Source organism: Limulus polyphemus, unplaced genomic scaffold (genome assembly GCF_000517525.1).
Source record: "Limulus polyphemus unplaced genomic scaffold, Limulus_polyphemus-2.1.2 Scaffold0, whole genome shotgun sequence".
Taxonomy (NCBI): Eukaryota; Metazoa; Arthropoda; class Merostomata; order Xiphosura; family Limulidae; genus Limulus; species Limulus polyphemus.
The window spans coordinates 558,679-585,940 of record NW_013665610.1 but is presented as its reverse complement, the minus strand read 5'-3'; the positions used below and the strand labels follow the sequence as shown (position 1 = coordinate 585,940).

General features: G+C 32.7%; 1 protein-coding gene across 10 annotated transcripts in view; it reads right to left on the bottom strand.

Annotated features, from left to right (window-relative positions):
* The window catches only part of LOC106456833 (ankyrin-2-like), a 171,222-nt gene that overhangs the window by 22,401 nt on the left and 121,559 nt on the right, over window positions 1-27,262 (bottom strand). For 5 of the 10 annotated variants that reach the window (XM_022383585.1, XM_022393917.1, XM_022379233.1 and 2 more), the window contains 8 exons: window positions 23,064-23,315; window positions 19,812-19,881; window positions 19,137-19,343; window positions 12,706-12,834; window positions 12,023-12,073; window positions 11,267-11,367; window positions 3,381-3,471; window positions 188-2,137 (listed from right to left, as the gene is read on the bottom strand). In XM_022383585.1, coding sequence (XP_022239293.1) covers window positions 188-2,137; window positions 3,381-3,471; window positions 11,267-11,367; window positions 12,023-12,073; window positions 12,706-12,834; window positions 19,137-19,343; window positions 19,812-19,881; window positions 23,064-23,315 — 2,851 coding nt within the window. The remainder of the gene's footprint in view (window positions 1-187; window positions 2,138-3,380; window positions 3,472-11,266; window positions 11,368-12,022; window positions 12,074-12,705; window positions 12,835-19,136; window positions 19,344-19,811; window positions 19,882-23,063; window positions 23,316-27,262) is intronic. The other 5 variants (XM_022398934.1, XM_022382024.1, XM_022383586.1 and 2 more) reach the window with 2 other exon arrangements.

The following is a 27,262-nucleotide window of genomic DNA, read 5'->3' as shown; positions in this document are numbered from 1 at the left end:
GAGGACAGACTCTACGCTTACTTGTTACTAGTAGCTGCATGAAATCTTAACGTTATAGTATATGTATTTCTCAATTAGCACCAATACTGTATTTGTATTACAAGGGTACATGCATTAACATACAACATGAAAATTTACGATGTTAACATTCACAATTTCACACTACACAAGAAAATACAAAAAATACCTTCTGTTGTGGGCCCATCTGATGGCATGAGTTTTAAATCTTTCTCAGGTCCATCTAACAATGAAAAGGTTTTCTCTTCAGCTTGTTCTGTAATCAAACTGTTTGAGTCAAAAGTTCTGATATCTGGAATAGACACTGGTTCAGATACAGGTTTCACTTTACACATTTGCATAACTACTTCTTCAAGTTTTTGATCTTCTACGTCTGGCCTTTCTACAGCATCTTCAGTTTTTATCACAACTTTAAAATCATTATCTGTTGTTCTTCTTGATTCAACAAGTATTTGCTTTTTTACTTCTGGTTGTTCTATAACAGGTACTAGTTCAACTATAGACCTTATTTCTGGCCTTTCAAAACTTTTTTGTGTCCGCTCTTCCACCTTTAGTTCAATTACATGCTCACAGATAACTTCTGGATTTTCTAATTCTTCAAGTAATTGATCTTGTGATTCTGATGATTCTACAGGAGATTTCTGTTCAACAGGAATCTTCACTAGTTCTTGTTTTATGATTTCTTCAAAGCTTTGTTTTTTTATTTCTGACATTTGTATAAGAGGTTCAGATTTCACCAGATTTATGGTTTTCTTTGATCTTTCCAAATCTTCAAATTTCTGCTTTTTTACATTTATGTCTATAAAATCTTTAGATTCAATCACAGCTTTGATTTCTTTTGAATACTCCATGTTTAAGTTTTCTAGAACAGATTCAATTTCATAAACACTTCTTTCTTTTTCTGCTCTTTCAACTTCCATAAATACCTGGTCATCCACTTCTGTTTTTTCATGTGTAGGTTTCACTACATGTTTTATTGTTCCTGAATTTTCTAACTCCTTTTTCAATTTCCATTCTTCATTTTCTTCTTTTGTTACAGGGAATTTACACATATATGTTAATGTTTTTTCTGTTAATTCTTTATTTTCAAGTTTTTTCTCTTTCACTTCTGTGAGTATGTCTTTTGGTTGTACTAAATCTTTAAACTTGTTTTCTTGTTCTGTTGTTTCTTTACCAATTTCCACAGGTTTGGTTTTAGTTTCTAATGTTTCTTCAAACATTTTTTCTCCTACTGTTTCTGTTTGTATGTATTGCTCAGGTTTATTGACAGATTTAACTTCTACTTCTAATTTCTCAAACATTTTATTTTTTTCTTCGAAGCTTTCCACAACAAGTTTAAGTGCATCTACATTTTCAACTTCAGTTATTACTGTTTTAAGTAATTCTTTTGGCTTTTGTTCTTCAAATTCTTGGCTTTGTATAGCAGATTTATAAGATTCAATTTCTGATGCAATTTTATTTGATTTATTTAATTCCTGAAATTTATTATTTTCTGTATTTTCTTCTACCAGTTTTGTTTTCTTTATAAGAGTCTCTAGCTCAATCTGGGGTTTGATTTTTGGTTCTACCTTAAGTGTTTGTTCTTCTTTTTCCAGTTTTTCCAACTTTTCTTCTAGTTCAAATTTTTCAACAAAATTCTCATATTCATGAATGAATTTGTCTTCTTTCGTTGTTTTTTCTTTTAAATTTTCTTGCATTTTCAAAAGTGAGAGTTCTTCTTCTCCCAAGTCTTCCTCAGGTTTTTTTGGTTTATCCCACTTTTGACTTATTTCATCTATTTTTAAATCTTGTTTCCCAGATCTCTCCAATGGTACACGTTTTTCATCAATAAGTTTGATTTCTTCAAGACAACTTACAGGCTTTTCGAGTTCTTCAAAAAATAATCTCTCCACTTCAACTTCAACATCTTTTCCTAGTCTTTCTAATCCTCTACCTTTTTTCTGTATTTCTGGAAATTTTGATAGAGGATCTTGTTTAATGCTGTGTTTCATGATAATGTTCTTCTTTTCCTCCTGTTCCATTACCTTCTGAGGTGTCAATTTTACAGACAGTTCAACATTCACTTCATCCTTCAGAAGTTTGTCAATTTGTTTTCGAGGTACATGTTGTTGTTGGTCAACTGAGAATTGAAAAGTTCCATTGATTGTTGGACAAAAATTCCAGCTATTTTAAATGTATTCATCTAACTTTGATGACGAACTATGTACCTGAAGTAATAATGAAGGTTCAATACTGCTGCAGTGGAAGCACAATCACAGCTTCATTATCAAGCATGAGCAAAGGCATATGTTAAAACACTAGTCTATTAAAAAGTAATATGCAACATGTATTACATGTGCCATTATAAAAAAAAACATCAAATAAGGAAAATTTACCAATGCAAGCAGTAAATATGCACAGAAAGGAACTCTACAAAAAAATGTCATGCATATGTTATCTAAATTACACCAAAAGAATAAATTCCAAATTATCATTACAAGAGCATACAATAAAAAATTCAATAAAAAATAAAAGCACACACTCATCTAGCAAATGTAGAAGTCACAGAAAAGCTGCTTAAGATACATAATCGAATGTTAATAGGTTATAAAAATATCTATCGTATTAAGATTTTTAGAGGTATGATTAAAAATATTAGATTTTTCTTTCCTGTTAAAAATTATATTCAGTCATGTGCTAAAAGTCAGGAATTTATTCTACTTAAAAATTAACTTTCAACAAAAGCGCTGATATGTATTGTATCAAGACCACAGTGCAAACTTAATAGAACAAAATGTGTGACAGAAAGCAATGAGCAAGCATACATAAATGCTACATTCAGATAGCTATTTTTGTGTTTTATGACTAGATCATCAAAACACTTGCAAATATTTTCTCTGTATCTCTCTTTTAATTGATTTTATATTGTGAAGCTGCATTTAAATGTGACACTAGAAAACACAAGAACAACTGCATAATTGCAATACACATGTAGATTATGTTGACTTCATAGGTTACAGTTTTAACACAATGATTCATACTAATAAATGATTAATGTAGGAACTGACTTAAAATTAATATTCAAATATATCAGTATTAATTTTGAACATAAAATAATAAAAACAATCTTTATATAAATATTTTTAAATCTTTCAGCATCATCTGCTTTGATGAACTCATATTTTCAACTGCCAAGTTATAATACAATAAAAACAACTGGCTAGAGGTCTTATAAACAACGACGTTTATAAACATTTGATATTCTAACATTAACTATTGGTTTATTTTAAAATAATTCAAACATTTCTAAGCTGAGAGTCTATCAGCCAGAGTTTATGTTAGTAAAGACATATAATGCAAAGAAACATGAGTAAAACACTTACCTTCTTCTTGTTTCTTCTTTACTATTACAGGCAGCTGATTTTCATGGGCAGAGCCAGATTTGCTGCTTATTTCCTCAGCTGATTCTGCTTCCTGTGGGGTTTTGTACCATTGAATGCTTCTTAGTCCTTACAACCTCTTTTGACTTAACTTCAAAATAACTATGACAGACTACTGACAGCTTATACACTAAATTATATAAAAGCTTTATTACATCTGTATAGCAATATAAAACAAAATGCTGTAAGAGTGCTTTTGAAAAAATAAAAATATCAGCTATCCATTCCAAAAATGCACTAAGAAAACAAAAATTCAACAGAATGTTAGCTTCACAAGCCACATCTAGTGCATTAGGAAAAGCAGTATTTAATAATATTTTTCTTAAATGTTGTAAAAATGTATTTATATAACCATATCAAATATTTTATTAAAATGTATTTCAAATCAAGATACATTTTTTTTTAAATACAGATATGCACAATGCTTGAAGCAAGGCCCAGTTAATAAAAGTAAAAAAGAGACAGAAACTTTATTTTATACAGTTATTTTTAGTGTAAAAATAAATAAATAAAAACAAAATGCTCTAGTATTTATCAAACACTATTCTGTTACTGGCAGGGAAAGATTATAGCATATGTGGACTACATTATGAGAATAATCTTTAAGCTTTGCAAAACAAGGTAAATGTTGCCAATGATTTTTAAATGAAAATAATGAGCAAGTTTTTATAAGGTATATCTTAACAATTGAATCTAAAGGAATACTCAACAGTGTAAATATGTAAATAATACTGTACAATTTGCATCTGTAATTCAACATATGAAGTAACAATTGTGTAAGTATCATACATACAAGCTTTCATATATCTCAAGCTAGAGAAACATGTATCATATGTTCATGTTATTTTACAACTTTTGAACATTTTATTTAATTTTATTTGCTCATATATGGTGTTTTACTCATTACTTATCCAACCTTAATCTTTTCCTTTCATGGATTTCAGTAATGAAAATATATTTTCAGAAATAATTAGAATAAATATGTTTTCACTTCTGTTGTTATTTTATCATGATAATATTAATCAAATTTCTCCCTTTAAAAAAGTCAGTAAAATAAAACACATACATTATAGTTCAGGAGCTTTGATATAACAGGGTAACACAAGTAGTAGGTCATTCATTGCTCAGTTTTCTGTGAAACACCAGTTTTTATGGAAAATATCGAAAATGTCACGGAGAAGAAATATCCATAATATCATCCTTCTAAGATACCAATAGTCATTTATACCAGATCGATTGTGGTACTAATATATTTTTGTTTCATTATTTACTATAAAAATTCTTAAAACATTATTCACTACTCAGGCTGGTCAAGGATATTAGCAAACAAAGTAGCAGAGTAAATAAGCTTCTAATGAGTGTATATATATACAAAGAAGTCACATGACAATGCAGTCTTAAGTTAACAGCCTACATGCCAAAATGAGTAATAAAAAAGCTAAAACAAAAAGTAATGCTTTTTCTTTTCTGCTTTCCTCTATATCGATGGTGAATCAAAATGCAGTCACCAAACTCAACTTATGCCAGAAAGATGGGAAAAGAAGGAAATATATTAATGAATGAGAAAACTTGGAATTGTAATGGTTATGTATATCATAAGGTTTATTAACATATGCAATTGTAAAGACCGATAAAAGTACTTTAAAACTATTTTAACACAAGAAAACGTACATATTTTATGTAATATATATATATATATATCTAGAGGATTTGGATAAAATATAATGGAAACACCTGTTACTTTCTACATTTTATTTACTTATATGGAATTCGTTCTCTATAAGCAGATAACACAGCATTACCACAATGTGAAATTGATGAAACAAGGTGTTATACATCATAATATTATATTTTTGATCATTTGTTGAAGAAAGCTTATAACTGTTGAAGTGATATTGGCAAAAGAAATCTGCTTCAAGGATTAATTTCAACAATTGACCTTTGAATTAGAGGTTCGATAACATTTAAATTCAGTGACTGTGGTAGTCAAGTTAGGTGCTCAAACTCTTGTAATCTTTGAACCAATTTTGGGAGTATGAGTTGGTGCATTATCTTATTATCTTCCTGAAACGATTAACTTTGCTTGAGAATAAAATGTTCACCACAGGGTGAATTTGGTCTGCAATAAAGTTTAATAACCATTTTCTGCCACTTGACCTTTCCTTAAGATCAGAGACTCTAAACTATTCCAAAAGAAAGTTGCCCATACTGTCACAGAGCCTTTACCATGCTTAACTGATGACAGAAGACATTTATGGATTTGAGCTTCTTTTAGATTTCATCACATATAAACATTTCCATTTTATGGGAAAATTGTAAAAGATGATTCATCTGTTCAAACACATTCTTCCATTGATATTCGGTCTAATTTTTATGTTCTTGACAACATTTCACTCAGGCTTTTCATTTTTTTGTGTTATTAGAGGTTTTTGAATGCTACCTTTAACATGATAACCCATCTTTTGCAGTTTTCTTTGAATGTTTTGAAAGAGTTTGACTGATGTAGACTAATATTGAGTTCTGTATACAATTTTGATGTTATAGTCTTTTGTTTTCATCTCACTATTCAACTTTGTTTTTTGACCGCTATTACATTTGCCTGATGTGATTTTATATTTTGATACTTATACTGGCATCACTTTTGATGCTGTTCATCTGGATATATTCATTACTTTTAGGTGTTTGTGTTTCTGAGAGTCAAGGCAGACATTCACCTAGAACAATGACTTTTGAAACCTGATAGATCTTTTTAGTTAAAGATTTTTTGAAACTTTTTGTAAAAAAAAACAATAACATGTATTCGATTACACTCAAATTCAATGATACATAATAATTAAATGCAGAGTTAAGCTACGATATGGTTACATTTTCCCCTCTTAAAGACAAAATTGTATTTTAAAAAATTAGGCGTTTCCATTATTCTGTCCAAACCCTTTATGTGTATTGCTATGGTTAGAACACTGATGCCAATGCTTTTACCATCTGAGCTACTAGGGCTTAAGTTCGATATGGAAAACTCCCATCCTGATAATTACAGTTTGGTGTCATAACTTATACACTTCTACAGTGTGAATTTCAGTATATCAAGAATTCTTATAAAGCTATAATTAACATGAAAATTGCTAACAAAATTCCTGGGCTTCAGCAAAAGTAGTATAACCTAAGGAATAAATACAAAATTCAATGAAAGCTGAGTAATAAATTTTAGTATGTTACACCATGTTTTTTCTTAATTTTCACAATGTTAGAGTAAATTAATTTTTGGACATATCTGGTACGGAGTATGTAAACCACATCACAGCAGTTGTTTTTCACTAAATTCTATATTTTTCTTGAAATACTTAAAAGATATATCAATACAAACAAAACTTATTAGAATTAGGCCTTATAGAATAGTAATGGAAAATCATGAATGCAAAGTGAAAGAAATGTTATGTAAAAATGGAAGTTGTCCCTCAACCTATAAAGAATCTAAAACATCTACTTTATATAAAAATGTATTTAGCAGCATAAATTGTTTTCAAGCATCCATATCCAAAAAATTCTCCAAGTTTTCTCAAGATTTGTGCCTTGACTACAAGTACAGTTGTAAAAGAGAGAGTGGGTAATGGTGCACAACCTACCTCCAACAATACGAGCTTCTGTCATGAAGAAATTATCAGGAAAGAGGTACATGTAAGATCTCGTTAGGCTAAGAAAGACTAAAAGAGTTTGGTAGCTGCAAGGTTAATCCAAAGTATGTGCAAGTATGCTTACTTCAGCATAGAAAAATATATAGTGTTTAAAGATTCTGAATCTCTATTTATCCTTTACTAATATTAGTAATAGTGCAATGTACAATAGTTGTACAGTATACATATAGCAAGACATTGTTCACTTATTCAATTATAATTATTTTTTATTATATAACATCTGTGACTTTCTTTATTTTGCATGCTAAAATCTACACACTTATTTACTAATGTACTATGATTTAACTGATTATTATTATAATTAAGCTAATATGAGTTTGACTGATACACAGCTACATATTCATAGAAAATGTATATCGTTGTACACCTTTTTCATAAATAACTCTGAAAAACACTAGCATTCTTAATTTTCTAACTGCACATTAACTATTAGCCCTAGAAGAAAGGGAAATGTATGTAAATTCTAGCTAAGAAATCCAGTAACTAGATTAAAACAATGTTATCTCATGATGAGATCACTGAAACCTTTGTGATTAAACACTTTTTAAAGTATTATATATATATATATTTAAAATAAACACTTTCACATAAATCACTTAAATTTTTGTATAGAAGAAAAGTGCTACACTTGTTTTGGAAAAAGATTTCCCCACTCTGTAGTACAGGCTACACCCTTTATATATATATGTATATACAAACACAAGTAAACTTCATAAAACTATAAGCTCCAGTTATTAAAGCTGACAACATCTTAAATCAGATAAACTGTTCATGAAGTAACTGGTATTTTTAAAAAAAATTTGTACTTAAATATATTTATGTAAACAACTTCAACTACTGTTCTGTTATCATAATTAGCTCATGGGTAACCAGTGTTAAAACATTACAGAATGACTACATGTATTTTGTACTACACTAAAACTCGTATTTAATGCCTCTAAACCTATACAATCGTACTCAAATAAGACATATAAACAAAGTAACTGTGTCTTCACAACTTGCCTCTAACTTATAATCTCAACAACTGGTACTTAAATGGACAAAACTGGTTCTTTAACACAACCTTTTCAGTGACACATTTTTATGAATTTATCACTGTATGTTTTTCCCAGAACAAGTAGAATTATAAACAATTGTTTTTTAACTCTTTCTCTATTGGGTTAGTTTTTTGAGGATTTCTCACAATAATTAACTGAAATAATTTTATTGAAGTTAATAAGGTATATCAATTTAAAAACAATTACTTTGCATAAGCTTTTGCCTTGATTTCAATGTTATTTTTCATACAAACCATGAATGTAGATATAAAACTAATAATCAAAAGACATAAAACATCATTCATTGAATAGATGTATGATGCAGTATATGTAATAAACATTACTCTTAATATATTTTTCATTTTACAATGAATGGTAACTAATTTGAATCAACATAAAATAGATGCCATACTTAAATACATTAACAGATTGTATATTCATTAAAGCCACAGATGTGACAAAGACAAAAAAATACTTTCTGTATAACTATACAGCAAACTAAATAACATTTCTCTACACATACATATAGTCATATATTGCTAATCTAAATATGACAATAATATATTTGAGCTTTAAATAAGTTAACTATGAACGTCTGACAATTTCATTAACATACAAATTACATCTCTTCAGTAACATCAACTCAATTTTTCCATGCAAGCAACCTCCTGTACACCTATTTTACTAGCTTTCTATTGGTTATCTTAAGACCACAGGAGAAACAGATCATCCATGTTATGGCTCTCCTATACATCTGAGAAATGTCTATGAGCAGAGTATTTGCTCTGTTTCTCTTTTTCTATACATTTTGATCTTTGAGACAAGTTGTATTATTCATTTAATGTCTCAAAAACAGGCATTTCTCGTAAAAAGGGTTAAGCTTAGTATGATATTTCCCACAAATTCAGTAATTTTACACACAAAAGTAGACACTATTTTAATAGTCAATTAGTGGTTTTGAGTGCAGAAGATAATGGTAAAATACTACAATGAATAGTCTTCATTTATCTTTCATTTCACCACTTGTGCTGAATGTTGGCAGAAGATATCAAATGATTTTGATTATAGGTAAAAACGTCTGAATTATGATGGTGCTTGAATCCAAAATTTCATCCTCTAGAGCATTATGTGACTTTACATATGTATCTGTTTTATATTTCACTGAGAAAAATTCATGTTGTTTAAGTACTCTTCAACTTCTATACAGCTTCAAGTATTGAATACTTAGTGCACATGCAATGTAGGATAATTAGTTGATCACTTATACTGATGTCCATATATATATATATATAATATATCAAGACATTTTTCAACTTTCACTTTGATGAAATATAACTTGTCCAATAAAGCCATGAAGTAAATGATGAGATGGAAAACATTAACATCACCAAGAGTCTTCACATTATTCACTTTTTCAATGCAGGTGAATAATATACCTCGTCACTAATTTAATAGAAAAAAACTATTCAAATAGTGGCCACAAATGTTGGTCAAGACATGCACAAATGATTTCTGTTAATACTGCATTGTAGAAAATTAATAGTTTTGTAAGAGACCCATATTTGTGGATAGTAGGGAGTAATCTTCTTTTTGTTGAAAAAGATGTATAAGTATTTTCATTTATTATTTTGTAGTGGATTTTTCATCATATCCAAATAGAATTTTCTATGTTCTCACTGTCTGTATATTTCCAACACTTCCAATAAAGAGTACTTTATGCAATCATTGAACACCATAAATAAAAAGAATTGCATTTATCTTCAGAATTCTTGTGTATTTTAGTTCTTTTCCTAAAAAATTATACAACGTTGACTTTTCTTTGGCTTTTTGTTGTTCTAATGTACAAATTAACTTTTTGTTGAACAGTATGAACAGAGACTGCAAAGACTTCATCACTTTTCAAGAAGATTGCAAATTAGGTTTTGGTTGAAAATATTACATTATGTTAGTTAATTTTAGTCTTTTTTTTTCAAAAATATATCAAATGGTAGTCTAAACAATTATTGAAAAAGTTATATTCAAAACCATAACTGGTATGATTGTAATTTCTCTGAATCACATCTTTCAAATGATGTGATAATTATAATGTCAACACTTTGAGATATAATTCTTTTACCATAAACACATAGTTAAATATACTGAGGCATGACATCATATAAACTCAAATTGAATGCTACACATCTTAATATTTTGAGTCTGAAATACTGCTGCGTTTTCATGAGTAGTAATTATATAAATATTTAATAAATAACTTTTTGTTTAAAAATCATGGTTAAAAAAATTGAAGTTTTATTACTGGCTTCTAAGCTAATATGTAAACATAACAGTACAATCAAGAAACTGATCATTTCAATCAATTTTGTAAATTATTTTTAAACACCAACAAACTTTAACAGTTTAACGAATTATTACTAAATTTTTCACAAACGTTAAATAACATATACACAAAATAAGAACACTATAAAAACTGACATCATAATTGTGAACATTTTTGCAACTGGATATGATCATCAAGAAAGATTAAATTAGTTTTGAGACAAAATCCACATAATATGAACAATCTTTTAAATTAATGAATAGGTTGACATCTTTCTTTTATGCACATATCAGTAAATTATTTTCTTGTTGTAAGTTAATGAAATACCATAATCAATTTAAAAGCTTAGGCAAAATAAAGCTCTTATTATGCAAACATCCTTCATATCAGTTAAAGCTTGTGGTATTAAACTGCTTTTGTAATACAAGATCTAAACATTCTGGATGAATTGGTGAGTTTTCATATTTCTGAGTAATGCTATTCGTTTGTTTAACACATTAATTTCCAATGGAGAAAGAGTTAAAACGGAAAAATGCAATTGAAAATATTTAATAACATGAAGTCAAATTACAATAGCTTATTAGTAACACACAGAAACTACTTCTCTGTTTTACTAATAATTGGACAGTAGAAAAAAGGCCTCCAATTTTAACTTAGATACTATTAGAATTCAACGAATGTACATGCCTCTAGCAAGCAAAAGTCTTTGAATAAAAAAATTACAGCTAAAAAGAACCAACTCAATATAAGAAAAAAATATATCATTATATGTAACACACGTACTTTCATTATGTCCTGTTCATCATAACACATAGCATGAGTAGTATCATGTCTCAGTGAGATATCCCTAGAGGAGCCAAGTTCATCTTTGAAAGAATCAAATTCTGTGTAGAAAAGAAATAAAGAACACAACAAATAGATAAACTGAGTAGACCTCTTATGAGGTATTGTTCAGACTGGAATATATGGTACTGAAAAGTTGATATGGCAATTAAGGTTTTGCTTTTATGGTACATCAACTTCTCAATAATACATCGTAATACATTATTAATCAAGTTTTTAATTGATTTCATAACAATTACATTAATCAAATAGATACTTTCTTTAACAGTGTTTTCAAGAGTATAATTAAAAATAGAAAAAAAACATGATTAAATAGGAAAGATTGTTTTAACTTACATTAAACCAGCATTTACTGAAAACATTGTCAATAGCTGCAAAGGGCATGGCAATTTTAAATGCATGGAACAGCTATAAAAATAATTTGATCAACAGAAAAAGAAATACAATCTTAGACATACTGAAGAAGAACTATTATGTACATGAATTAGTTTAGCACTTCTACTAGAATTTCACTTGCTGCAAGGGATGAAGAAATTTTACATTATACCATTAAGTCTAAATGCATTAAAGATAAAGATGGGACATTTACTTTTTTCCTTAAAATAAATTAGCTTCCATTGCACCAAACGCACATACAAGTACGAACAGAAAATGGTACTCACACTTAGATTCCAGTTATAAAGAAAATTTTCTAACCTCTCCAAATTAGTTCACAATTAAAACCATTTGTTGTTTTTTCACCAATTTCTAAAGAGAGAAAGGACACTATTTGAAGAAACATGAATTATCTCTTATTCTGGAACAAAAGAGAGATACAGCATTTTAGCATTCTTTCATGTACTTGAAACTCACAATTAAAACCATTTGTTATTGTTTTTTTCACCAATTTCTAAAGAGAGAAAGGACACTGTTTGGAGACATAGGAACTATCTCTTATTCTGGAACAAAAGAGAGATAAAGCAACTTGGCATCCTTTCTCATACTTGAAACCGGTGCAAAAAGTACCTGAAACGTTTTATGTCCTGTAAATATTATAAGTAACTAAAAAAGAAAGTAAACAGTATCATTATGTACTACTAATTACCTTCTGAACTTTTTCAATGTATGTATAAGTAGAAGTGAAAACAAGTAAAAATATATGTACTAACTTTATCCAAAACATTTCTTAAGCATTGGTTTTATGTATAATTAACATATATATTAGAAAGATGTATTTTAGATTATACCTGACTTGTTCGATGTTTGACTAGCATTTTAGTCACTTCCTTTCTTAAAATTCAGATCCACTGCATCACACTGAAAAATACTGATTATAGTCTGTTAAATTAAAAGTTGTTTACTTCAGGTATAACATATGAAATTAAAAGCTACACCTTTACCTGACTGGTCCAAATGTACTTTAGCTACTGCCTTCTCTACATCATCAGTAACAACCTTCACATTAACCATGCACCTGTTGACAATATCCTCTCTATTGATCTCTCTCAGAGCCTTTTCCAAGCTATTTCCTTAAAAAAGGGGTTAAATATTAAACCCAGATATAACAACTAAACATTAGAATAAAAGGAAAATTTAGCATAACTTCTAATTATTTTTCCTTTACATCTATGCAATGTTTAATTTACAGTAGGAGAATATATTAAAGATAAAGCTATAGTAATTTCTAGTTTCTCAACTGATCAAGTAAAAACACTGACTTGTTTGTGTACAGTAATATATCCATCTAAAAAGCTACATCATTATTTTATATGTCAAACTAGTAGGGCTGTGTTTGAAGGTTGGTTCACTAGCCAAGAATTCTAAAGTGTAGTTTTAAACATTTGAAGATTCATAATTCATTACAACTGGTATACTGAAGGTATCTCTCTAGTGCTTTGGTATAATACTCTGCTTACATGCACACTGTTATACATCGCTATGTATAACAATTTTGTAGTGTATTTTAATACAACTGTTGTTCAAGTAATAAGAATTTTGCAAATTAAAACATTGTTTCAATAAAATATGTACTGAATACTTAATGTACAAGATGCTGTAAAAGAAGTGTTATGGTAGAATAAATATGAAACGTAAAACATATGATAACCCTAATAATTATAATTTAGACCTCTGAGATGTTCATTGCTGCTTTGTTTTGCCTAAGTCAGCTGCAGTTCTTTTAATTGGCTGCAATATATACTTACTGTAGTATGAGTACCACAAGCAGTATTAAGTTATTATTTTCTTATACTGAAAATATATTTCCAATGGGTACTTACCTTCACTCACATGTATAGCTATTTTCGTTCAGTGCTGCCTTCTATATTCAAAAATGTTTTCAATGCCACATATCTTGAACTCCCACATACCACAAGATCAATGTGACTCAACTGCATCTCACATGTAAGTCATCACGCGACAACCCTCCATTAATAGGAGTGCAACACACCCTCTAGACACATGACTCTCTCTATTCGATTCTACCAAACTATCACTTTGAGATTAGGCAGAAAAGGAAGCACCAGTTTTTAGTGGGGAAGAAGGGTTGGAAGTGTGAGAGAAGTTAAGTACCTATCGGAAATATAGTTTCATAATAGGAAAATAACTTCTGATATAGTACTTTACCTCCACTCACATGTATATCTAGAATCCCACACTGAATAGCCAGAAAGACCAGTGTGAGGGATAGAAAGAAATATACTTCAAAAGTGTCTGAAAAACACCCTTTAAGTGTGATCCCTGTTGGGACAGGAACATACTGGGTTCCTGTACCACTTCTGTACCAGGTATACTCTGTGCCCAGTGTGGAAAGAGATGTCACATACACAGGTGGAAAGTGGAAGAAGCACTACAAAAAAGGGAGAGAAAACCGGGTGGGTTCAAATCCAAACTACAGTATACTGGAATCTCAATCCCACAGAAGAAGGACTGTAGAAGAATCATCTACAGATAGAAATGTGGGAAAAGCTAAATTGATGTGATCCAAGGTGTAGAGTGGCTAGGGCACAATGGACTGTATGTGGCTGGTTAACTCCAGTCCAGAACCAAGCAATATTGGGAATATAACCTCTTATCTGTGGTAGAAGGACGGTCCACACCATCTTCACCTCAAGGTAAGTATAATGGAAGTACATACTGTGCAAACCGATCTATAAAACAGATACATGTGTGCAAATTCACAACCAACCATACATCTGTGAACCTGACATTTAAATCACAGTAGAAGGAGATGTGCCAATGTGGCACATCAAAGTCAAATTCAATCAGACTGGTACCCCCACTGCACAACATCAGCCTCAGGCAGTGAAAACTCCCTGAGAGGAAGAAACATTGCCCCAATCAACATTATCCTCCAGATAGGACTGCACAGAAGTGGGAGTGCAACATCACTTTCAGGGTCCCACCACATGGAAATGGATCGCCTCTACAAATATATAGCAACCTCACCCTCTAGATAGAACTGCACAGAAACTGGGCACAACATCGACCTCTGGGAACCACCACATGGAGGTGGGGCACATGATTGGAAGATCAAACAGCATCTACACCAGCAGAACACCAATGCCCAACTGGAAGGTGGCAAGGACTCCCATACTCCACTATAAGAACAAGGAGAGGACAAAATGCAGTGGAGAGTCTGGAGGCAACCCAACAATAGAGATAGTGCTACAGGTAAACATGAAAAATCCTATTTTGAAAAGCAGACCACTCTTGATTTATTCAATTGAAGGGATGGTAGAAATGGGTAGTTATATTCTCTTCTGTTTTATCCATAAAAGTCCATGGGTTATTACGGCCTGGAACTGGTATATTTATGTAGCAAAGATATCGCAAAGAAAACCTGGTTATGTATCTTGGCCGCATAGTGCGGATCTGAGAGATAGGAAACATACCTGGACAGGCAAAGCTCACCACTGAGTGTGATCCCAATTCTAAATCAGACATGCCACTGAAAGGAAAAAAAAATATATATATATATACATATATATAGAAAAGATGACTAACCAGTCACAACTGCACCAAAGTTTGAAGGACGGTGCAGGCTGAAGGCAGTACCCCAATGAGGAAGACACAGCTACCCAGTGAAGATAGTGGAAGGTGTTTTCCACATGCCTGACTGAAGAATTTCTTCCAATGGATGGTGAAAGTGAGACACCATGAATAAAATATGGTGCCTGATTTGATGCGACGACACCTGGAACAGAATTTGGGAAGAAAGAGACAGGGATGAATCTTTCAATCGATTAAGTTGATGAACCCAACTTGGGGGGGGTAGAAGGTCTTGTCAGGTCTTGAAAAATGATCCATCACTAGGTGAAAAGAACCCGGAATATGACACACAAGGAGACTTATCCACAGCATGTGGGCCCAATTAATGTTCTAATGTTCGACCACAAAGGAAACAGCAATGAGTACCCCCTCAGTGGTTGGTATAAGCCAGAATAGTGGAATTGTCGGAATGGAGCACGGTGTGGCGATTCAGTACCAGAGGAAGAAAATGAACCAAAGCATGTCATACCACCAGAAGCTCTTAGATGTTGATATGGTAAGACATTTTGATTTGAGACCATTGTCCAGAAGCCTCCTGATAATTTACACACACTTCACAACCATGGATAGAAGCATCTGTGAGCAGATGCAAATCCGGATGAGGTGGAGGAAGCAGTACTCCTGTCATTGTGTTGTCCTTGTTCAACTATCAATGCAGGTTATCTGTAGGGGAAGGAGGAAGGGTAATTTGGGAGTCCAAGAGCTCCAGAGCAAGAGTCCACTGAAGAAAATGCATATGTGCCCAACCCAAAGAAATAAGGGCTTTCAGATAAGCACAAGTCCCCAAAAGTGACAGAACCTCGTGAGCAGAAATGCAGGGAGCAGTAAGTGCATGGGGAATTGAAAGTTCCATCAAATGGGACCCGAAGGTTGGACCCGAATGAGGTGAGTGTCGAAAAATTCACCCAACTGGATAAGATAATGGGTACACAAAAAGAAAGGCTTCTCCAACTTGAGATTTCAACCAACATGAACTGCATCTATCAGCAGCATATGTGTATGTTGAGAAGACTCCAATTCGGAATGAGATAACAGGAGCCAGTCATACATGCAGTGGTGTAAATTCAACCCTTGAACATGCATAAGTCGAGCAAAGGCCTTGATCACCCAATAAAATACATATGGTGCTAAATCAAGCTCAAAAGGCTATGCATGAAACTGATATACAACCCCATAGTGGACAAACTGAAGATAGCATCTGAACTGATGAGAAATAGGAAAATTGCGATAGACATTTGAGAAGTCTAACATGGTCATCCACAGTCCTGATGAAAAAGCCCACCTGAGTGTGATAAAGGACTTCATGGTAAATTGGGGAAGATCCAGAAATCAGTTGAGGCAGGATAGATGGAACACAGGACACCATCCCCCTGAGTTGTTGTGGGGACAACTAAAAGCCTGGAGTAAAAACCTGGAAAAGGTAGGCTGTGATAGACGGGTCTGCACAGCCTTGGATAGACACAGACTGGTAGTTGAATCACAAGTGAATGGGAAGAAAATTGTTCCAGGAGACAATAGAGATGGAGAAAGAGAAGGGACGACAATTTCTTCTGACAAAACTGGGATCACCCAAGAATCGGTAGTGAATACCCACCAGAAAATTGGCCAAACGTCTCCCCACTCAACAGGAAAATACCTGATAATCACTGGAACTGATGGCAACAATGAATCCAACATCAGGACGCATGGCAAATTTTGAACCCGTAGTGGTGGGAACTGGTAAAGGTCAGAAGGCTGCAGAACAAAAAATAATTATGAGAGAGGGCATGGTATAAGAATGTGACAAACCAGCAAGCAAAGACTAAGGGGTAGAATGTAGTCTCACAGATTTCACAGGGACAGCCCCCCCCCCCCACCCACACACACACACATTGGCACAAGCGACTCCAACTGCTGAGACCTGCTGGGAGGGGATTAATCAACCTGCTGATAAGCCAAAGCATAATGACGATAAGCCCCATGGAGGCTGAGGCATACTAACACCAGCCCTCGACTGAGAAACAAAAAGCTCGGCATGAACCCTGATGTCAGGGAAAGGAGGGAAATAAGTTACTTTAAAGATGGGTGTCATGTAACAAGGAAGGGACAGTATCATATGAAATCAGTGAAAATTGAAAGCATATCCAAAAAGGCGGAGTTAGGCCTAGTAGATTACATAGGAGAGGCATGGGAAGACAGCATAGTTACGATGAGGAAAAATACTGTCAAATTCCTTCTTAGGAATAGGTTTGGATGATACAGGAGGATCCCAAACAATTTTTGGACGAAGAAGGACAACTCTTATAATGATCAATATCCTGACAAATCATAGTTAAAAATCCTCAGTCTAGACCCCTCGACCTGATTGTTTGTTTGTTTTGAATTTTGCACAAAGCTACACGATGGCTATTTGCACTAGCCTTCTATAATTTAGCAGTGTAAGACTAGAGGGAAGGCAGCTAGTCATCACCACCCACCGCCAACTCTTGGGCTACTCTTTTACCAACGAATAGGGGGACTGACCATAACATTATAATGCCCCCACAGCTAAAAGAGCGAGCATGTTTAATGGGATGGGGAATCGAACCCGCGACCCACAGATGTCACAGGCTCCCTAGCCACCTGGCCATGCCGAGCCCCTTGACCTGAAGCCTGTGTAATGGCACTTGAAGTAGTGATAAAAATATCAGAAGTTGTAAAACACCTAGACTTTGGAATTCAACTTAAACTGTGAAGAAGTCAAAAATGAGAAAAAAATCAATAAAGAAAGGTAAGTTGTTCCCACAAATTACTACAGAAAACTAACTGTAGTAAATCAAGTAAATCACTACTTCACACAAAAAATGAAATGAACACATGAAAAGAGTACAATTGAAAAAACGTCTGCACTTGATCACTACCTAATGAGCAGTGATAGTTCAGTAGAATCAAATAGAGGGAGTCACATGCATCAGGAGGGTGTGTGGTACTCCTATTGGTGGAGCATTGTCACTTGTAATGGCACTGGAGCCACAGGGCAGCATAATGCACTTTTCAGAAATATAATTTGCTTTGTCATTCCTACTTTTTGATTCAGTTGATGTAGGTCTATTCTTAGCCTTAGGAAATTTAGACCCTGACAGATACATAGTGTAATGATAAACAGTAGAACAACCGCAACAATGAACATATCACATGTGTGTGTACAGTAACAAACATTTAATTTTCAAACGTTTTGACAAGTACATATACCATCTTCAGTGTGGGGAGGTAAAAGCATGCATTCAAACTAATTCCTGCATAATTTAAATATAATTTGTAAGGTTTAGTAAAGTGCTGCCCCCACTGCCTATTTGTGCTTCCAACACCTCTGGTCGCATGATGATTTACATGTGAGATGCAGTTGAACCGTGTTGTTCATGGGGTACAGCTTGTGGCATGCAAAACAATTTTGCCTATAGAGGGCAGCACTGAACGAAAATAGCTATAAATGTGAGAACAGGTAATGTACTGCACCTGAAGTAGGTATGCATAGACAATATGTATTTTAAAACTATAAGTGAATGTTTTATTATATTTATATGGATTACCTGTAAAATAATACATAATACTATGGTGATGGTTATCAGTAAGTTATGTCAATTATTACTATTGAAAGTTCAGAACACATTACAGAATGAAGGTTTGAACATTGAAAGGTCAAAATGTACCTTTTGTCACAGCCCTACAAACTAGCAATATTTTTTATTTTAAACATATGTTTGGATAATGGTTTTGAGCTTATCAGTTATTAGAATGAAGTAGTAAAAAAATTCATTTTTACCTGTTGCTTTGGGATATGAGCGATGGATCCATAATCGAAGCATCACCAAAGCTTGTTGGGTCATGTCATTGGGGTGCTCTTTCTTGATGTTATTTACATCTGATTTAGGAACATCAAGTTGGTCTGCTAACTGTACCCAATCATGATCTAAGCCTTGTGCAATATCTGACAGATGAAGGTCAGCATGTTGGATATGCTCAGGTTTAGCTATACAAAGTAATTCAGAGTGATTACAAATTACTGCATATAAATAAAACATATATATATCAAGAAATAATACTAACACAGAACTATGTTTTCTTTTTATTTCTAAATATTATCTTACCGATGTAAAATTCAAAGATCAGAAAATATTAATTCCCATATTTTTTGTGATGAAATTTGAATTCAAATCAAAACATTAATTTCAAAAAAAAGAAACAAACAAATGTCTAAATTTGAGCTCAAGTTGTAAAACAAAAACACATTAATAGTTGTTACTCTAATCCGATGTTTGATGCAACAGTATCTACCCATCACTGACATAAAACAATTCATGTTGTATCATCAAGTTTCATTTTTGTATACATCTAGTAACTAGATTTATAACAATTAGAGAGAGGCATTTCTTTTTAGTTAACATGTGTTAATTAATATTTACTTATTCTGAAGCATATTTATTGCATTTACACTTACTTGGTCCTGTTTTTTCCATAAAATCATATTTCTTCTCTACCACTTCTGTTGTTACTGGTTTCTTTTCAATCTAAAATAACAAAACTTTAACTTAGTAAGTCAAAATTCTTCTCATTTAAAGAACAATAACTTTTGCTTATTTGACTAAATTATTGACACTTCAATAATAAAAAATGAGATAAACATATTTTCTCAAATAATTCAAGGAATTTTCACAATTTCTATGCATTTTTAAAGGTAAAGCTTCGTTAAAACTAAAAACTGACAGATAAGTATTAAAATCACAATAACAAGATATTTAGAGGAAATTTACAAAAAAGAGATAGGCACAGTTATAGGATCTGGAAATAAATAAAAGCACTTAATGGTAACAATATGAAGTATGAAGTGTTAAAAAGTGCCTTACTAGCAAATGCTAGGGGGTTAGCTTTTTAGATGAGTTAGTAGAGCATTTGTCTAGTGTGCCATATATATATACATATATTATAAAAATGAATTACCACATTGGTGTCCAACTACTGGTTGTCCCATGACCCTGAAGTTAGGCCCAAAGAAGAATTTTGTTTGTAAATGATGAAGAATGTAATAGTTTGAATTGTTAAGAAATGTCTTATTAATAACTGCTGGGGGAAGGGGAGTAACCCTTTAACTCAGTTGGTAGAGCTCTCACCTAGTGTATGAGAGGTCTAGGAGTCAAATCTGATTTGAGGAAATATATCATGAAAAAAAATATTAAGATACCACACCTAATCTTTACAGTAGTTGTCATCTCTTTATTTCATTTAGAAATGGAAAGTGGGACAACTGTACCCAAATAGGTTTGCTATGTACTAGGAGAAAGATGATTTTCTACTGCATGGAGACTGTATTTTCAATTGAAACTGTTGTTTAAATTCAATTCCTTATCACACACAAAGAACACTAGTTTTATCATTAACAAAGGGGAAGTAACCTTTCCTGTGTATTTATTTCTGTATAATGTCTGACATACCAGAAATCATGGTAAAATGAACAATGGCTCATTTAATATACTAATCTGATACCAATGATCACGTGTGCAAGTCTAAGGGCAAGATTAAGCATCTACTTAGATGGGTATATTCTTTTTAATTATAACATCTAAGTAAAGGCATACTGTTCTAGAATTTTTAAATACTTTACCTAAGAATACAGTAAAATTCCACAAAAATTTACTTTAGTCATTTACTTTAATCAACAATGTATAACTTCTGTCTACCACTTATATTTCATAACATTCTATAATGCATTAATATTTCAAATGATATGATAATTAAATGAATAAACTCTAAAATATATATGAAGTTTAAAGTCATACAATTCATATACATAGTTGTTATGTCTAGATAAAAAAATATACTATATTTTTATTACTGAAATAAATAATTTTGTTTTAAGAAGATTATTTACTTAACATCCAAAGTATAATTTTATAAATTAAGACTATTAAGGTTTAAAATTGGATTAAGTAACAAGTGATCATATAAGAGATGCAAGAAAATACTAGGAATACCCTATGGAATTGGGCTAAGAGATTGTGGTATATAAACATACCAGGCATTGCTACCTTCTTATTTTAATGTTATTATTATTCTGAAATTGTCAGTTATTTCTGATATTGTGCAGTTTTCACAAAACTCTCAGTCAAGAAAGTCGTTAAGATGATTTTTTCTAGCTATCTTTGTTCTTTTGTCATTCATAATAGATAACATTTGTTATTCCCCCAGTAGATCAGTGGTAAGTGTGAAGGTTTATAACACTAAACTCTAGGTTTTGATACCTGTAGTGGGTATAACAGATAGCCTATTGTATAGCTTTGTGCTCAACAACAAGCAAACCCCTGTTCTGCCTATGGTAGTGTGGCTGTAATGTTACAGTTACACATTGTGCAAGAAAGTAGATAACTGTGTTCTTCAGTAGTATGTCATGTAATATTTCAAGGTTATAACCTTCTTTAAGTTTCAATAGAATTGATCAACATTGACCTAGATGGTTCATGCATCCTGAGAATATAGAATTATAAAGTTTGGTATATAATACTACAATCTTGGATAATTCTCTCTCTCTCTCACATGATCAAGTCCTCAGTTTGATAAGTGAAGATTAATTCCTTTCTTAATAATTAATATGGCTGTAATGCTGTATGTTGTGAAAGAAGTAAACAACTGTGTTCTCCAACAATAGGCCAAGTGATATCTTGAAGTTATAACCTTACTTATGTTTCAAAGAGATTGGCCAACAGTGACTTAGGTGGTGCACATGTCCTGAGAATATAGTATATAATAATATGATCTCTTGATTAGCTCTCTCTCTCTCTCTCTTTTAGTGTTCAAACTCACACTTTGGTAAGTGAAGTTTTAAGTCCTTTCTTTGTAAATAGCAATATCCTCCTGAAGTTTAACATGTAATGTTAACTAATTCTTATTAAACATCTTAATAAGTTCTTAAGAGAGCTTAGAGTGATAATCAGACAATAAAAGTATCGTCTATGAGCATCTGCAGAATTTATTCCAGGTGGGAGCAAACCATCACAAAGCACAAGTCATTTGCCTTGAAGTTTGAATGCAATGCTCTGGCTGATAATGGCTTATTTATGTAATCCTAATTTCGTCATTTATATTTAAATAGTATTAATTTTAATACATTTTTTAAATATATTATTTAAATAAATTTTCTTCTGAAATTCCAGGAGGAGCAAGTGCCCTCCCCCTGCTCAATCCTGCAGATACCCATGGTGCTGTTCTATGTTCAATACACATTATTTTGATTGTGTTTGTGAGTTTGAAAAAATTACATATTCATTATGTTTTTTCTTTCTCAAACTAAGTTGAATCAGTGAACTCAGAATTATTTTGTAATAAATGTTTTGTTGAATTTCTTGTTATTATGTAGACTTATCTCACTGCTCTAAGGTTAACTCAGTTTTACCTGAATATACTACAAGATGAACAAAAAGTACTTGTTGATTGGTTTGCATGGGTGAATTATGGACAATCTGAAAGTTCTAGCAAATAAATCAAGGCCTGATCTTTAACAAGTACTTGAAACAAAATACTATTTCATTGTGGATCCTGTAGGCTTGGATTTAAGCTATCATAAAATATAATTTTTGATTAACAAGTCTTACAATGTGTAATATACCTAAGAATTAAGAGCACATACGAAAATGTTCTTTTAAATTAATATATTTCACATAAAAGTGTCATACAACTTAAAAGCAATAGTCTCTCCTACCTTACAAATATCAGGTAATGCAATATTCAAGTTACATATGGGAGTTTGTGGAGGCTCACCACGGCCCACCCTTGGTTCTCTCATAAAGGCTATCCTACCAATTGGATCCTGATCAGGATCTTTGACACGAACAATGAATGGTAATCTGTTTTCTCTGAAAGGTTGGAAGTTAAGAGTAAGATGTTCCCCAGCCTTAGTAACTGGTACAAGGTTTCCAGCAAGTTCCAAAAACTGAGGTTTACCTTCCAAAACCTATTAATAATATAAGATACATTAGATCTAAAGTTAATCTAATGTTTGGTATCACAAAGAATTTTATGTCAGTGTGCAAGCAACTTTTACTCTAAGCAAGATAATGTACACACACACACACACACACACATATATATATATATCAAAGCAAGTAAAGAAGATTGAATGTTAACATTTTCCTTACCTGAAAATGTTTGTGCACACTACAAGCTTTGAATGAAACTCTCATTCTTATATGTATTAACTTGTATTGCACCAGCCTATGATGTAATCATCATCAGACTACAGCCCTGTACAAACAGGGTGACAACACATCCTCCATGTGCAGGAATCCTCAGGAGCATTAGCATAGGAACAAAGGCTCATTCTTGATGAGGAAAATCATACAGTTTCACTTTATAAATGTGCTCATTATGGTCTATGTAGTAATGTTTATCTTGATAATAGAGTTAGCACAAAGGATCACATATAAAGTGTAATAAACTTCAAATAAGACCCAAAACTCAAGCACTTTCGGTCTTATTTTAAGTTTAGTAATATTTATGATATTCTTAAAGCTTACCTATAGGCTTAAATAGGCAATGTTACACCACAATTAACAGAATAAAGTCCCTTTTCCATATTTTCATTGTAGGGTTCCTCAAGGCTCAATCATAGGCCCCCTCTTATTTATTATTTATGTAAATGATTTAATTATGGTATGATACTTGAAATCTGTATGACGATGATATGACTTTTACTACAAAGGCTGGTACTCTTGCTGATTGTTTTAAAATAGCCAATAATGAGTTGTTTTCTATTGCTACCAGGCTTCTTCACAATTGCTTGGCTTTAAATATTTGCAAGTCACAATATATGATATCTAGGGAACAGGTAAATGAGGATTTATTTATTTAATGATTATTTAATTTTCATAACAAGAGTATTAAAAGTTAATTATTTAAAAAGAGATAGTTATGACAAGTTTTGTTATGTAACTCTGTATGAGTCATACATTGTGTTTGCAGTGTAATTGTTGTACTAGGCTTTTGTAATATTGTTGACATAATCTTACTTGAAGCTTCTACGTTTTCTCGTTATGTGTAATATTGTTGTTACTAGAGGGCTAGATATTTCTAGTATTTTCTGTAGTGTGTTCTAAATACAGGCAGATACAGAAAAGTAAATTAGTTAGTGAAAGTAAAAGTGAAAAATGTGAAGTTAGAGTGTGATATTAGTCATAATGAGTGATTTCTAAAGTGAATTGATCACTGATTGTATTGTGATAACAAAAGAGAGAAGATATAATTTGTCTTGTCAAAGGGTGTTCTAAAGTAATTGAACCTGCCTGTATAGACTTTGATGAAAAAAGACACAATTATTAAAAGCTATGAATACAACTTTGATGACCAATTGAGTAGCAAATTCTTGTATACATGTTTGACTTGTTTTGAATATATTATTTTTTAAAAAGAGGATTGTGCATTGTCCATTTATTGTTGAAATTTATCACCAACAAGACACTGACACCTACTGTGAGGAATCCAGCCCTATAAAAACCTGACAGTATCTATCAGAAATACAATATTCCATAAGGAATATATTAACTTCAGAAATGTATACTCACCTCTCATCACATCAAAGAGAGAAAACCACAATGAGAAGTTGGAGGAAGGGCTTGTGCAGATATAGATATTAAGAAGATTAGCTCCTTTATGAAACATTGTGTCAGAAAGAGAAAAAGAAAAGTTCATGAAGCATGCCAACCACTAAAGGTGGAGCCTAGTGAGGTATCATTCAATAGGTTTGGTTTTGAATTTCATGCAAAGCTACACAAGGGCTATCTGCGCTAGCCATTCCTAATTTAGCAGTGAAAGACGAGAGGGAAGGCAGCTAGTCATCACCACCTACCACCAATTTTTGGGCTATTGTTTTATCAATGAATAGTGGGACTGACCATTACATTATAACACCCCCATGGCTGAAAGAGCGAGCATGTTTGGTGTGACAAGGATTCGAACCCTCAAACCTCAGATTGCGAGTCAAACACCCTAACCACCCGGCCATGCCAGGTCCCACTCAATGGGAAACCACATTAATGTTTTTGCTCAATAAAGTTGGTAGACCAAAAGAACCATCTGCTAAAGTGTCACATAGATGGGTGAAATGTAAGATTGCTCAACCAACCAATATTTCTCAGTTGTTCAGTTAAGCATGAGTATAGTGTGGTTAAGGAACATAAGTCTGGTCATACAGTATTGAAGAAATACTTTAGTGAAAGAAGAAACCAGTGAAGGGAGTAAGGATCCCAACTCATTTACATCCCGAAGAGAATGCATGACCAAACCACAATAGTCCATAGTGTAGTGGAGTGGGCTGCAATACATTTCCAGGCAACCCCTCAGTCCTATTTTCAATCGAGGTGTACATCATTTAGTTTCATACCAGTAGGATTACACTGACCCAAAGGGGAACTCTATGTCAACCTCCTAAGTGGCTTGAGACTTGAAAAGCAAGAGTTCTCCTGTAATAACAGGAGAGAAAACAACAGAGGTGCATGAACTAAACAGGAATTCAGTACCACCATAAAGTCCCATATTGATATACTGTGCAATGAGTTACTACGAATAGAGGCAGCAAGTATTAGTCAGGTGTGAGGGTTGGCACACATCTGGTGCTGTTCATGTTTTGTTTTCTTTGTGTTTTGTTTTTCATGAAGTACAACCTGGAAGGTGAAATATAGAAATATACTGTTGAACAATCTTGTGGAAAACTCCATCTTAACAATGGGCATTGAACAGGGGTATATGGGCTTAACACTTTCTGTTATCCCTACTTGATATGGATATAAGAAGAGAGAAGTATTTTCTGTGAAGAATCCACAGCCACATGGGTTCCATCATCTCCATTATGGAGACAACAAGATATAATTTGATAATGAGAGAGCTGAAAATCAAAAACAACAACAAAAGAACAAAAACTAGCCTCATAAGAGTCTCTAAGAAGATTAAAAAATGGCAAATGGAAGTAGACAAAACCCAAAGGCAGATGCAACTGCAATGTGATGAAACAGTGGGACATTAATGTGTCTGTGGTCATCCACATCCCTGTCTACAACACCTTATCCAGAAGGCAGTTATGGTGAGAGGCAAGAGTAACTGTAAGATAATGAACTTGATGGAAGGTAACATGAAAAAGACAAAAGATATCCTCTTTCATGGAAGACTAAACAAGCCTAATATGTTGTATAATACACCTAGTCAATATGGAAGGGGATAAGTCACTAAAAGAATAGGAATACCATGCCAAGAAAATATTATGTCGACTGCCTAATATTGAAGCAGTATGACAAGATAACACGAAAATGATCAAACAGGACTAAGAAGATGGTCAGAGTCAGAGTGATCCTACAGAAATGAAATGGAAGGAAGAGTGGTTGGAGAAAACATCTGATCACACTTCCAGGCAGACCAAGTTTTGGGGAGGAAGGATCAGTACAGGAATAAAATTAACTTATTCCTGTGATAGAAAGTGCAGGAGACATCCAAGGCAAAAATGCTAGAGCAACGTCTCCTGCAAGCAAGAAAAAGAATCTTAAAAAAGAGATGATACAGGGAATATATGAAATCCCAAAGAGCCAAACAAATATTCCAGTCTAAATTGGAAATTGGATGAGGAGGACAATTGAGGAAAAAGCCTCGGAAAAGGTCCATAAAAACCAGAGAAAAAAAAGGAAAATAGCTGAGGAAGAGACCAGAGGTCATTGACAAACCTGCTTTGTAACCAGATATTGAAGAAATGGTTAAATTGCCCTTAAAAAGTCAGTTAAAAAGAAAGTGAGATGAGGGAAAATTGGATAACCTGAAGGAGTAATTACTGAATCAGTAGTGATAACCCATCTATTTGCATGCATAAAGTGCACAAGTGGATGATCAAGAAGAACAGGCAATAAAAGGAGCTACTCTGTG